The 15,000-nt window shown below is 44.2% G+C and overlaps 1 protein-coding gene across 6 annotated transcripts in view; it reads left to right on the top strand.

Annotated features, from left to right (window-relative positions):
- The window catches only part of NEBL (nebulette), a 227,040-nt gene that overhangs the window by 148,166 nt on the left and 63,874 nt on the right, over positions 1-15,000 (top strand). For 4 of the 6 annotated variants that reach the window (XM_069729538.1, XM_069729536.1, XM_069729535.1 and 1 more), the window contains one exon: positions 7,540-7,650. The exons of the other annotated variants lie outside the window; for them this stretch is intronic. In XM_069729538.1, the coding sequence (XP_069585639.1) occupies positions 7,540-7,650 (111 nt within the window). The remainder of the gene's footprint in view (positions 1-7,539; positions 7,651-15,000) is intronic. 6 annotated transcript variants of the gene reach the window in all.

Genomic DNA, 15,000 nt, shown 5'->3' with positions numbered 1-15,000 from the left:
ATCTATCAATCAATTATCTATTTATTATCCATCTATCTATCTATAGATAGAATAAAAAAGGGAAAGCAGCACAAAAAAAGGAAAAAAAGTGGACTTTATTGCCCTATGACGTGGCAACGTTTCAGATGTAATACCCTTTCTTAAGCTATCATATCCGAAACGTCGCCACGCCATTTGGGCAATAAAGTCCACTTTTTTTCATTTTTTTTGTGCTGCTTCGCCTTTTTTATTCTATTATTGGAAACCATTGGATTGCTGTTGGGAGAGCTTTGCATTTCATCTGAGGTAACACTAGATGCTGTTCCAGTTTTTTTCTCTTTATTTATCTCTCTATCAATTATCTATTAATTATCTATTTATCTCTCTCTCTCTCTCAAATTCAAATTCAAATTCAAATGAGCTTTATTGGCAGGACTAAGTACATGTTAGCATTGCCAAAGCATATGGTAAAAATACGGGGGTGGGGAGGGGGGGCATATAGAGGTCCAGGGAATATCAAATTCCTTTTAGAGGATAGGGGATGTTTCCAGGGTGGGGTATAGGAGTCCATGACATATCAGGCTCTTTAGTCGGGGGATAGGGATATGTCCAGTGTTGGGGTACGGGAGTCCATGACATATCAGGCTCCTCTTAGTCTGTGGCAGGCACTGACATATTCCGCTGCTACGGCCACTGCACTTTCGTCTTCCCCCAGTATTATCGGCAGTTTCTCTTCCTCCTCCTTGGAGGTGAAATCTGGGAGGAGATCAGACAGCCTCTTGAAGTGAGTGTCCCTCACTGCGGAGTATTTGGGGCACCTCAGCAGGAAGTGGGCCTCATCCTCCACGGCCTCCTGGGGGCACTGCTGGCAGAGTCTGTTCTCTCGAGGCTTGTAGTTCTGTCGGTGCCGCCCGGATTCGATGAGTAGGCTGTGGGCGCTCAGTCTGTACCGGCTCAGGATCTGTCGATCTTTGGGGTTTTCTAGTTTCTCTAGATATGGGGCCAGTTTGTACTCCCTCTGTAGATTCCGGTATATTGTCAGTTTCTGGGATTTGTTTATGTCGTTCCTCCAGATGCTGAGATATTCCTCTTTGACTTTGTGTACCATTTTCTGGATTTCACCTTTTGTCAGGCCATGGAGGTTGATGGCTTGGTCAGACTGGCTTTGGGTACTTTTCCTTGGGAGGCTTCCTGAGGCTTCCTGGTGTAGGAAGGCTTTGTGATGGTAGGAGCTGGGACTGCTACTTTGTAGATGAGCCTTGAATGACAGCGCCTTCTTCTTTATTGCGATGTGTAGTGGGAATCTGCCCAGCTCTGCTCGGCAGGCGCTATTTGATGTGCTCCGATGGACTTGGAGAAGATGCTTGCAGAACTCTAGGTGGAATATTTCTGTCGGCCCAGCGTCCCACTTTGACCAGTTTGGGTATGAGACTGGGCCCCAGACCTCACTACCGTATAGAAGAATTGGGGCAATGATGGAGTCAAAATTTTTTAGCCATACGGTTACTGGTGCCTTGAGGTGGTACAGACGCCTTCTGATGGCATAGAAGGCTTTGGATGCCTTGTCTTTTAGTGACTCTATGGCTTGCTTGAAGCTCCCTGACTGGCTGAGTTCTAGGCCCAGGTAGGTGTACCTGTTGGTTTCAGTAAGTGGACGGTTGTCTATCATAAAGCTAGGATTGCCAGTGGGTTTCTGCTTTCTTTTCTGGAACACCATGATATTAGTTTTTTTCTCGTTGATTGGCAGTGCCCATGTGCTGCTGAAGGTCTCTAGGATTTTCAGATGATCTTGGAGGCCTTTCTCAGTTGGTGATAACAGCACGAGGTCATCTGCATACAGCAGAAATTTCACCTGGGTGTCATGGAGGGTGAGTCCTGGTGCTGAGGAGGACTCTAGGGCCACTGCCAGCTCGTTGATGTAGATGTTAAAGAGCGTTGGACTGAGGCTGCAGCCCTGTCTCACTCCTCGACTTTGTTGGAAATAGGCTGTCCTCCTTCCGTTGACCTTCACACTGCAACTGTTCTCTGTGTAGGAGCTTCGGATGACATCATATGTTTTGCCTCCTATTCCGCTCCCCAGCAATTTTAGGAATAGTCCTGGGTGCCACACTGAGTCGAAGGCCTTCTTGAAGTCCACAAAACAAGCGTATATCTTCCCGTTCTTTGTATTGTGGACGTGGCTCTTGATGAGGCTGTGCAGAGTGTAGATGTGGTCAGTGGTGCGGTGGTTTGGCATGAACCCTGCTTGGCTCTTGCTGAGGACGTTGTGCTCGGTGAGGAAGGTGAGGATCCTCTTGTTCAGGATGCAGTTGAAGAGTTTACCCAGGTTGCTGCTGACACATATCCCTCGGTAGTTTGCTGGGTCGTACTTGTCCCCATTTTTGTGTATAGGGGTTATGAGGCCTTGGTTCCAGTTTTTGGGGAAGCAGCCGGCCTGCAGTACAATATTAAATAGTTTTGTTATCGCAGCCTGGATGTCTGGAGGGCTGTATTTCAGCATTTCTGGGAGGATCCCATCTGGACCACTGGCTTTTTTATCTTTTATCTGTGTGATCCTTTCTGTTATTTCTGTCAGTGTGATTGGTGTATCCAGAGGATTTTGGAAATCTTTGAACTTTTCCTCCATATCTTTCAGTTTTTTCACAAGCTCTTTTTGTGCCAGGTTCAGGTCTTCACTTGGGATGTCATTGTAGAGGTCCTTGAAGTACTGGAGCCAGATGTTGCCGCTCTGGATGTGGAGGCTGTTGCTTTTCTGGTTGGATCCAAGGTGATTCCACAGTTCCCAAAATTTGTTGTCTTCAAGGGCATCTTGGAGTTGGAGGAGTTTGGTAGAGATGTCGTTTTGCTTTTTCTTTCTGAGGATGGCTTTGTAATTTCGTTGTACGGTGTGGTAGGCTTCTCTCAGAGTGGGGTTATTGGGGTCTCTGTGTTTTTTATTTGAGGCCATTCTTAGGGCCTTCCGTATGGTCTTGCATTCTTTGTCAAACCAGTTGTTGGGATTTTGTTTACTCGGTCTCTTGTTGATGATTCTTTTCAGGTCAGACATTTCTGCCATGGCATATAGAATGTCGTTAAGGTCTCTTACCGCTAGGTGTACTCCTTCTGGGTTGAGTTCATACACGTTATTATGGAAACATTGGAGCTTCTCCTTGATCTCTGGTCTGTTGATGGCATCTTTGTATTTTGGGGCCGACATCTTGGACCATTTGAAGGATGGTGGCAGGCTAAAGAGGCCGGTCTTTTGCGGGGTTTGTGAGGGTGATTTCTTTGTGGATTTGATGTATAGGAGCAGTTGGTTATGGTCTGACAGATGTGTTTGTGGGGTGACTATAAGGGCGCCAATATTTGTAGGGTCCATATCTGTGATGGCATAGTCTATCACACTGCTGCCCACATGGGAGTTTAGGGTATGTCTTCCCAGTGAGTCTCCCTTGGTGCGGCCATTGAGGATACGAAGTCCAAGGCTTCGGCATAGGTTCAACAGCGTTCTGCCACTTTTATTAACTGTGCAATCATAGCTGTTCCTGTCGGTGTGCACTGGGTTGTCACAGTCGGTATCTGCTCCAAGTATATAGATGTTTCCATCAGTGGTCAGGTAGTCTCTTTCTCTTCCCGTTCTTGCGTTGAGGTCTCCGTAGATGAGAACGTTCCCAAGAGTCTGGAAATGGGCAGCTTCAGTCTTTAGGGTCTCAAAGCTGTCTGGGTTGAAGTATGGAGACTCTGGAGGAGCTACGTACACTGCACAGAGGTAGATGTCGGCCACGGATGTGAGGATGGAGCGGCTTATTCTTATCCAGATATGGCTGTCTCCTCTCTTCACTGCTCTGATATGTTCATGGAGCTCTTCTTTGTACCATACTAATATTCCTCCTGAGCTCCGGCCCTGTTTGATGTTTTTGTTTTTCAGGGCGGAGACAGAGAATTCCCTGTATCCGATGGGGACATAGGATTCATTATTGGCCTTAGTCCATGTTTCAAGGAGGATCTGTATATCAATGTCTTTCAGTCTTTGGTTAAAGTCTGGGTCATTTGTCTTGTATCCAAAGGCTGAGGTGTTCAGGCCCTGGATGTTCCAGCTACTAATGATTAGAGTTGACATTGTGTAGCTGTATACCTTGTAATGGGCTGTCCTGCATAGGACATCTTGGGTTGCTGACTGGTGAACTTGTTGTAGGCAATTGGTCCAGTCGCGTGAGTTTCTTGCATATGGAGCTGATCATGGTCTTTATTTCTGCCAGCTCACTGCTCTGTTTCACTCTGTGTGGGGAGGGTGGTGTCTTCCATGGTTTGTGTCTCTCATAGACAGGTTTTCCATACAGGTTGCAGTTTTCAGTTCGTTGAGCATATTCCATATTAGGTCTGTTAGTTGGTGCTCTTCCTATAGGTTTTCGGTTTGTATGGGTTCTTGGTCCAGGGACTCTGTTGAGTACAATGTCTTTAAGTTCTTTGGCAAGAAGGCTGACTCCTTGGTTGTTAAGATGTTTGTCATCATACAGGTGGTGGAGGTTTATGATGGGATGTTGTGCCAGGGTGATGTCTAGCATCGTATTGATCTTGGCTATTAGTTCTCTGTTGACGTCTTGGGTGATGTATTGGAAGGAATCTTTTCTTGGCAGCAGAGATGACAGGATGATCTTGCTGCTGGGGAACTTCTGTTGTGTGGTCTCTGCCAGCTGACACAATTGTCCTGCTACCTGCTGGTGTTGGTCCTGGAGATTGTTGGTGCCAGTATGTATGATGATGTGGTTTGGGTTGGTGAAATATGGATTGTCAATTACGGCCTTTGCTTGTTCTATAGTCTCTCTCTCTCTCTCTCTATATATAAAATGGACTGAAACGTCGCTGTCAAGGGCTAAATAAAAAGAGCTCTTTTTTCACTGATAAAGGTGTGCTGCTCCGTTTTTTGGAATTCTATCTATCTATCTATTATCTATTATCTATTATCTATCTATCTATCTATCTATCTATCTATCTATCTATCTATCTATTATCTATCATCTATCTATCTATCTATTATCTATCTATCTATCTATCTATTATCTATCTATATATCTATCTATCTATCTATTATCTATCTATCTATCTATTATCTATCTATCTATTATCTATCTATCTCTCTCTATCTATCATCTATCTATCTATCTATCTATCTATCTATCTATCTATCTATCTATCTATCTATCTATCTATCATCTACTCTATGTATCTATCTATCTATCTATCTATCTATTATCTATCTATCTATTATCTATCTATCTATCTATCTATCTATCTATCTATCTATCTATCTATCTATTATCTATCTATCTCTCTCTATCTATCATCTATCTATCTATCTATCTATCTATCTATCTATCTATCTATCTATCTATCTATCTATCTATCTATCTATCATCTACTCTATCTATCTATCTATTATCTATCTATCTCTCTCTATCTGTCATCTATCTATCTATCTATCTATCTATCTATTATCTATCTATCTATCTCTCTCTATCTATCATCTATCTATTATCTATCTATGTATCTATCTATCTATCTATCTATCTATCTATCTATCTATCTATCTATCTATCTATCTATCTATGCATCCTTTCTGCAGACCTTCTGCGGTGCCGTCATCGCTGTCATTGGTGCCTTCCACCCATGCATTAATCTGACTGATGTCTTCCGTGTGCAGTCGGTTCATGTATGAGGCCGCACACAGGACAACACGGCCCATGTGACCGCAGCGCTCTCGTCCTTCTGATTTATGCCCAACAACTGCAGATTTCTCCAGTAATAGTTATCTTTCTGTTCTGAGCTTTAATGACGTCTCACACAGGGACCAGTAATTGATTTCCAGGCTGGATCTCTACTCCCAGGCTGGCTTTATTGTTATACCCATGAAACCCTGCTCCATGAATGCAACGTGATGAGGATGAAACGTGGACGGCCGTGCGTGACCACCATTCATGATGACAGGAGAAATTGGAGACCTTTCATCCGTTGTGCTAGTGTCGCCTGTTTTGACATGCTGATCCTTCTCACTGCTGTATACTTTGAGAATTGAGTATATCTTGTGTTGGTGGCGCGGCGCGTTCCTATCAGCTCTGGGCACCAACAATCATAAAGCTGGGAGGACCCCATAATAGAGCTCTCTGACACAGTCCGTAGCTCCCCAACGTTCAGGCATGGCAGCTTTCTCCACTCACTGTCCCCAACAATGTCTTATTGTTTGTAGAAATGTAGCCATTATGTTTTGGTGACCGTTCACATATATGTTCGGTTTGGCAGAGCCTACATGTATTTTTAGTGGACAGAAAGATGTCAATCACTGACTGTAACCTCTGGCACCTAGTTATCTACTCTTAGAATAAAAAAAATTGGGCATGTTGAAATTCAACAAGTCTGATCCTTCTCTTCACTGTTGGGCGCAGTTAAAGAAACCATCTAATTTGGGCGTCTTTTAAGAAAGCTGCCATGTTTTTCTATCAAATGCCAACATTTTTAAACCGTTATTGAATGTCTTTGCAAACATGGTTATTCATTTTTTTCCCCATGTTTTCTCTCATATATTAAAAGGGAAGTCCAGCCTTAGGGTAGACATCTGCAGTCACTCTGTGAATAATCCCGGTGCGCGCTGTCCGCATACTCTGGTGGCGGTGGGAACATGACTGCAATTACACAGCTTACATACATGTGGTCACATGCCGACAAGACATGCATGGTCTCTGCCATTGCCAGTGTTGGTCTAGTTGGAATGTGACCAGAAGCATGGAAATAGCGTTCATGCGGTCACGTGACTGCCTGCTCAGAATGCCAGCAACAGAAAATGCTGACAGCACACAAGATAAGGTCAGACAACTCCTAAACAATACATAGAAAATCTTTTTTTTTTTTTAATCCCCTATAGTCTGTGCACAAGTCACCACTATGTAAACTTCCATAATACTTTTTCACTTTTTTGCTTATCAAAGATTAGATGTTTTTTTACTTAGTCATTTTTTTTTTACAATTTTTGTACGTTTTTTAATTATCTCTTTGCTTTACCAATGTGACAAAACGGTCCTGCTTCTGAGTTTTCATGGCTCTCCTCTCTGCTCTCCTTCCTTCTCTCAGTGTTAGATATAACAGAAGTAAATGTTAGGGGGGTTGTCCAAAGATATCCACAGTATGGTTAGGTGGGATATTATCTAAAGGAAGACAAAAGAAAAAAAAAATGTATAGAAACGAAGGTAAGCACACAAAGGGGAAATAAGTGCAGGATAGAAGCTGTGCTGATAAATAAGCTCCTAAAGACAGCAGCACTCTGGATGCGCATAAAGCTCACATCCAGCCTATATTACTGGGAGAGACAATCCCACGAGAGAAAAATCTGAAATTTAGATAAGACTGAAAACTGCATTTTTGGGGCATCTGCTAATTAATAAATGAACTAGAATTCCAGATACGAACTTAGCGCAATTTTTCACTTTAAAGTAACAACTGACATATGTAAAAATCATATTTTTCCATGTCAAATGTGTCCATTGCCTTTAAACCTTACCAATGAAATGTACGCTTTTTTATTTCATCTAGACGAAATACAAGAAAGCCAGCAAGAAAGAATTGTCCAACTCTCTGTACAAGATGATGCCAGCAACATTAGACACGGCATTTGCAAAACAAGTGACACAACTTCAGAGCGAGGTACTGTCAGAAAGTTGGATTTGGCTTTTTATTGTCCCCCCCCCCCCCAAAAAAAAAAAGTAAAAAACAAACAAACAAATAACTGGAACTATTAATATAGTTTACTTATAGACAATATTTACATAAAGTTTGCGATTTTTTATTTTTTATTTGAACTTTTGGCCAACGAGTGGCGAGGTAATGCCAGATCCTGGCAGACACCTTGCAGTTTTCGTTAACTTAGCGGGTGCCGTCTTTCAGTAACAGAAGGAGCCTTGTTATAGAAGACTGCTGAGAATGTAATGCCAAGTTTCGACGGCAAATCCCAGAAATCGAGCTTTACACTGTTTAACAATATTCCCCTTATAGGATACAAGTCCATTTACTATTGCGTTCATGAATGCAGACTTTTTCCCTTGTGATACATTGTACACATAGTAATCATATAAAAGATAAAATGGGTATTTCCATCCTTTATATTTATGGTTTGTCCACAGGATGTGTCATAAGTGTCTGATAGATGCAGAACTGGCAGGTCCGGGTCCCGTGCCGGTCTCAAGATCACATCACGTTGACAACTTCAAGTATATTCAATAGGAATTGAGCACTAAGCTTCCGCTTCGCTCAGTAATTCCAGCCTATTCTTACAGTACTTTTACAAAGGCTGAAGTTTCTCCAAATGGTGAAACCCTTAAAAATGTAATTTTAATATAAGAATATAGACTTTAAAGAGGTGTACCCATCCTGAACATTTATGGTAGACCCAGACAATACTGCTGAAGTACGATAGAAGCCATAAGAAATGGAGCAGTAATCTCACTCCGATCCTGATTGTAACATTGTGCAAATGTAAGTAAAATGAATGGACCTGGAGTTCTGTTTGGTTTACAGAGAATTATCTACACTAGATACAATTGTGTATACCTCTTGATTGCAAGAAATTTTAGTCTTTGAGGGTTTCTATCCTCAGGATGTTAATATGAGTATTTCAATACCCTTACAGCAAGAATAGAAAACATCAAATAAAATTTACAAGATGGTGCATATTAAAGTGGAGCGCCCCCAAACGCAGGGCCGCGGGTTACTCGGTACCGGTCCTCTCTGTCTCAGTCCTAGGATTGTCACGGTGGCTGGACCCGGTCCGTGACCCTGCTAAGGGGCGCCCAATGAAAGGGTGGTGAAAGTTGTTAGGTGTTTGTGACGCCACCTGTGGTGTTCGGTCAGGGTGACCGACGCTGCTTGGGGTCCGCTGGGGTGATGGAATGGCAGCTAGATGGTATACCTTCCCACAGGTGAAGTATATCCCCAGGCTTCCCAGTGGTGTAGGTGGCGATGGTGTGAGGCACAGTTAATAACGAGGACACAGGGTTGCAGTCTCTTTACCTCTTTACTGGTGACTTCAGGATCCTCAATCCGGAGCACTGTTAACAGGGCTGGCTAAGACCGGCCGGTCCGAAGGCACATCCAGAGTTCCCTTTACAGGTGGAAATCAGTGCCTACCAACTAGCGCCTGTGTGTTGTAGTGCTACCCTGCTGAGCATTCGGGATAGTCCTCGCAACTTTCGTATCTGTTCTTTCTCTTGCTCTCCGTCCCCCAAGTTATTGTGTGGATAGGACGCACCCGTTTGACGGGAAGGCTCGGAGCTATTCTGGGACCCTAGAGACGCCCCTCTCCACGCTTGCCCCCTATGTCTTCTTAGGTGATGTATGTTAGACAGCCAACCTATAATCAACTGTCCTGCCTCTGTTTGAAGTAATGCTTGGAGTCAGTTACTTCCTCGGCGTTCTGGCCACCGGCTACACGCCTCAGTAGGATGTTGCCGATCTCGGTGCACGACTCCTACTGGTTCTCCTTTGTGCTTTGATCTCGTTTCTCACTTCTCCACAATATACTTCGCTTCGTGTCCTTCCTTTAGATGCCGCCGCAAGGTAGTGCAGGCGCGGCTCTGTAACGATCTGTCCTTGTCGCTAAGTCACTGCCAGGTTCCCACGCCTGACAGGGACCCCTCTGAATCTTCCCCGCAACACCCCCTGCCACGGGATGTTGCCTGGACAAAACCCAGCCAGCTTCTGACTAACTTCCTATCCAACCCCCAGTTTTACCAAAGTGTGAGGAGTGGCCTAATAAATAGAACCTTTTGCTCCCCCTAGTGGCCGGAGTGTGAAGTGTAGTGTGTGACTGTGATACCTGGTCAGGTGAACTCCTTTAGTGCCATCAGACGTACCATCACTCCCCTTAGTGGCAGAGCGACATTACTGCAACAACCAGGTCTCTGGGGCGCTGCAAAAGCACCACCTAAATTATACCGCTAGAGTGGTGCTTTAAATGTACATCCCCTGCCCCCTGTCTCATACTTACCTGCCGCCGTCCTTTTCCAGCGTCATTCCAATTGGTCAATGGCGAAAAGTCACCTACCGGCAGCTCCAGTGTTTCATGAAGAGGCGCGGAGGTCACGATTCAATACAAGTTGATGAGAGCCTTGTTCTGGCCTTATTCTGGCTCTCATAGACTTGCATTGAGCTCTTGTGACGTAGCTTCTGACTTCTGACGAGTGAGAAGCTGCGCTCACAAGATGGTCCTGAGCGGTGCCGAAAAACAATGAAGACACTGGAGGGTAAGTAAATGACCGGGGGCATGGGATGTAGGTTTAAAGCACCGCTCCAGTTCTGGAAAAAAAATGCTGGAGTGGTGCTTTAACCCCTTCACGACCTTGGACGTATAGGTATGTCTAGGATGGTGTCCCTCAGTGCTGGACCCCGCATCATTTCTGGCACATGACAGCTAATCTTATGAGCTGTCATGTGCCTCTAACAGCCGCAGATGGAATCATGATCCACCTGCGGCTGTTAACATGTTAAATTTAGCTGTCAATCTCTGACAGCGGCAGTTAACAAGAAGCGTGTTATTAGACACGCCCATTGGTGCCCCTGTCACCTGATTGCGGGGCACCGATGGGTTGCCATGACAGCCAGGGGTCTTCTGAAGACCCTGTGCCTGTTATTGAGAACCTCTAATGAATGCTGGCTAGTAAAAAAATATAATATGTGACCACCCTTACCTTTCTGAATATTTTGTGAAGGACCCTAAATTTCCATAATAAAAATTCAAGTCATTATCCCCCAGGGAAACCCTCGACAGGCTCCAAATCACATCACAATTACAGATTACCAAAAAATCATGTTTTTTTTTCCAACGCTAGTTATTTTGCGCCACTCATCTCAGGATCTGTTGAACCAGGGAAGGACACATCTGTATAACTTCCTGCTGATATGTGCAGACTGAACCTAAGATAAAACTAAAATTAGGAAATATCCAGTAATAAGTAGATGAATAGTAATTGTACCTATAAATAAAATCCAACCATGACAAGGTGCATACAATCTGGACAGTACCTAACTCTTGCAGTTCACTGGAGATGCAGCGTCAGATCTGGAACTTCAATTATGTCCATAGTTGCACAATGCCACATGACATAGGGTATTCGTGATGCCTGTGAGTCTCACTTATGACACCCGAATCTAGACCACCTACCAAAAACCCGCCAGGAACAAAGTTCTCCATTCCCGCCCAATAACTACACATCATACCTTCGTTTGGATAAATTTGGCCACAGCAGCCTTTATTAATTAACATAACAGTTTATTCGTTTAACATTAAAACACGAGGGAGGGCGGTCCTCAAAGCCCCAATAAGTAACCGAATTATGTCCAATATCCATAAACTTGGCCTCCAGGTCGCGTCTTGCCTCTAGCCGCTAGGCACCAGCTCAGAGACGCTAAGAGACTCGCCCGGCCAATATCCACCAAGGTCCCCACGGACCCAGTCATCTCATCCGCATGACCACGATTTCCTTTCCATTTTACACCACACCAGGGGGAGTCCAAGGTCTCCTCCGAGCCGCCATTTATTAGCACCACCAACTTCGAGGACCTCCACCCCCCGCCTTGCTGTCGCGACAAAGCACGCCCTGAAAATCGCCAATCCACAACATCAAAGTTTCTGTAGGCTTTTTCCCAAAAAATCACCACACCTACTGTCATTTATACAAAGACCTAAAAACCTCATCGAAATAAGAGGGTGGGTGGGAGCTTGCTTATCTTTTAATGGGGGTCCCAAAATGGTTGCTCTCCGAACATGGATGATCCCCTTTATACCTGACACCATTGCTCCACCCTATAACCCACCTACTTCCCCGAGACCCAATCCCATCCCCGCAATTCAAATCCTATACCCCTCATCCTGTTACCCCTCTCTTTCGTTCACTCCCTACTGTCCCTCTCAACCCTGTCATGTCGTCCTCCCTTGTAAGGCCTGCGGCCCAGGACGTCCTCACTTGTCTGGCCCAGTGTTTTTTGGCTTTTTTTATATATATACCGTATATATACTGTATATTTGGCCTTTCCAGTCATTTGGGATTACCTTGAATTAAAGCCTAAAATGCCGGGAAGACATGCTTCACCTCACCTGCTCTTCATGCCTGTCATCCCATCATCTCCAACTCTTTTTTATGAATGACTATCCTTGAAGCGTTGGGTGTTCATGGTATCTTATAGAAATCGGTACACCCAGGACAAGTCACAGCAGTCTGGTACTTTGCTATCTATGTATACAAAGCACTTGAATAAGTCTCTAATCTGCCGGAATATAAAAGGTACCGTAGATGGATTCCTTGTGATGTACGACAGCAGATGCTTCCTCTCTAGTGTCTGCAACCTGACACTGTGCGTCTCCTACTCTAAATGCCACATTAATTTACTGGGTTGGAGGAAAATGTGGCAGTCACGTTTCATGGGAATTGACATCTGCTGGAGAAAAATTAACCACAGACAAACGACATCGATAAAAGAAACACTTTTTATTGTCATCGTAAAAAATGAAATATATTTTGGCAATGATGATATTTTCTCGGCCGTAAATAAACCCGTTTCTTGCTCCGCTCTGCCATTCAATTACTCATATATGGGATACAGTATTTCTTATTTCACACCCAAATGACATCATTGAAATAAATTTACAGCACGTGTGATGGGTAAATTCGTTTTCCCACAGTCTGATATATTGTCTATTTCCCTAGAAGGACCCTGGCTTTGCTTTTGTACTCTGAGTATATATATGTATGCGTATGTGCATTGCTTCATCGCATCGCTTTATAAAACGATCATGTAAAGGTGTATTGTAGTGATGGGCGATCGTGCTGGGATAAGGTGTTATCTGAGCATGCTCGGGTGCTAACCGGGTGACTTCCGTGTGCTCAAATATTATGTTCGAGTCCCCGTGGCTGCATGTCTCACGGCTGTTCGACAGCGGCAATAAATGCTAGAATTTCCTGTTTGTTAGGCAATCCCTGTATGCGTTGCGGCTGTCGAACATCCACGAGACATGCAGACTCGAACATATTATTTGAGCACACCAAAGTCACCCGGTTAGCACCCGGGCATGCTCAGATAACACCTTATCCAAGAATGCTTGTTCATCATTACTTTGGTGATAGGTTTGTTCCATGAAAGCAGAAGCTTTTTTTAACAAAAGCCGTAGAAAACAATCAGTAGGTTGATCAAAGTCCCGATCTGCTAGGAGAAAAATCTTCCAGGGCACAAGATCTCACAGAGGGGCCATCTTTTCATGCTCATTTCGGGAGGTGCCAGTATTATTGCTACCATTGTTCATGGGTTGTGATTGGTAGTGGAACGTAAGCTGGCCATACACATTAGATGGCTGTCAGCCAAATGATGCTTCAGCTGATCTTTCGACCGACAGCCATCTCGGCTGATTCTCCCATTCACGGGAGCGCTCCTTCATCCGAGTCCGCCTGTGTTCTCTATGCGAAAGCCGCCAACTGACGTGAGCTAGCGGCTTATCTCAGGGAGAACAATGCAGATGGCAGTCCAAAATCGGACTTGCGCGATCAACATCTCTCTCGACCATCATTTGACTGGTGCCCCCATACACATTAGAGTGTTGGCCGAACTCATCGATATCGGCTTCCGTAAGTCTAATGTGTATGGCCAGCTTTAACAATGCAAATAAAGGCAGTTGCATAACCGCAGTCCCATGGGTCCCAGAACAAACTATGGACAGGGCCCCCGACCCCTTAAAATAAAAAGTGAGTAAGGTTACTTTCACACTAGCATCGGGCTCGGCCTGTCGCAGTGCGTTGGTCCGAGGTTACCGACGCTAGCGTTGTTTGCGCCGCATAACGGGTGCAGCGGATGCAGATTTTCATCGCATCCGCTGCTCCATTGTGAGGTGCGGGGAGGTGGGGGAGGAGTTCCAGCCGCGCAGCAAAAAACGTTACATGTAGCGTTTTTTGCTCCCAGGGGTTCGCCACAACACGGCGCAGCCGTCACACGACGGTTGCGACGCGCCGCAATGCGTCGCTAATGTTAATCTATGTGGCAAAAACGCATCCTGCAAACAACTTTGCAGGATGCGTTTTTTCCCATAAACGACGTATTGCAAAAAACGCTAGTGTGAAAGTAGCCTTAGCTGCAGTGTTTCTTTGGATAGAGTCCTGATTTTGCACTATACATTAAAAAGGTGAGATCTGCAGTGTCTGAACAGTTTCCCCAACATAGTAAGCAAGGTGCGGCTCGTAAAATCAGCAGAATGCTTACATTGTTCTACAATTTTTTATTTCTAAGTGTGAATAGAGTTTTGAAAACCTTATCGATGTGTATGCTACTGAATATGATCACATGTTAGAATAGCTGAATCCATATTGCAAATCGCCGTTCTTGAATATGGTCTATAAATTCATGCTTGATTCTGCATTGTTCTGAAATCTAATTTAGTGCTAATTACATTGTAAACGCTCACATATAACCATTGCATACATACACATATTACTCTACACATAAATTACACAATAGTATATATTACACACATTACACACAATATACATATTTATTCACAATACACACAAGTATACACATGCACACAAGCGAACACACGTACAGACACACACTACACACGTGCATACCTTTTCTTTAAAATCTCTGCATTGCTATCCAACCTTTTCTTTAAAATCTCTGCATTGCTATCCAACTGAGCGTTCCGTTAGAGTGTTTATTCGGGGTGTATATGTGTGTGTGTGTTTTCACCTCTCCATCCCGGATGTTGTCAATCACAGCTCAGCAGTTGATCTAATAGATTATCATTCTCAGGTGCTGCTCTGCTGTGATTTGCAGGATCCAGGAGGGAAAGGTGATAACAAGTGCACCCAGATTGTGAGGATATGTCCAGTTGGGCTGCAAAGCAGAGATTTCACATACTGCACTCTAAAAGCAACAACTGTGAATATCTCTGTAATGGAGGGACACAGAGCAAAACAGAAAAGAGAGTCAGAATCAGGAAAACTCAAGGATTTTTTT

Source organism: Ranitomeya imitator, chromosome 6 (assembly GCF_032444005.1).
Source record: "Ranitomeya imitator isolate aRanImi1 chromosome 6, aRanImi1.pri, whole genome shotgun sequence".
NCBI lineage: Eukaryota > Metazoa > Chordata > Amphibia > Anura > Dendrobatidae > Ranitomeya > Ranitomeya imitator.
This window is presented reverse-complemented; position numbering and strand designations above follow the sequence as displayed.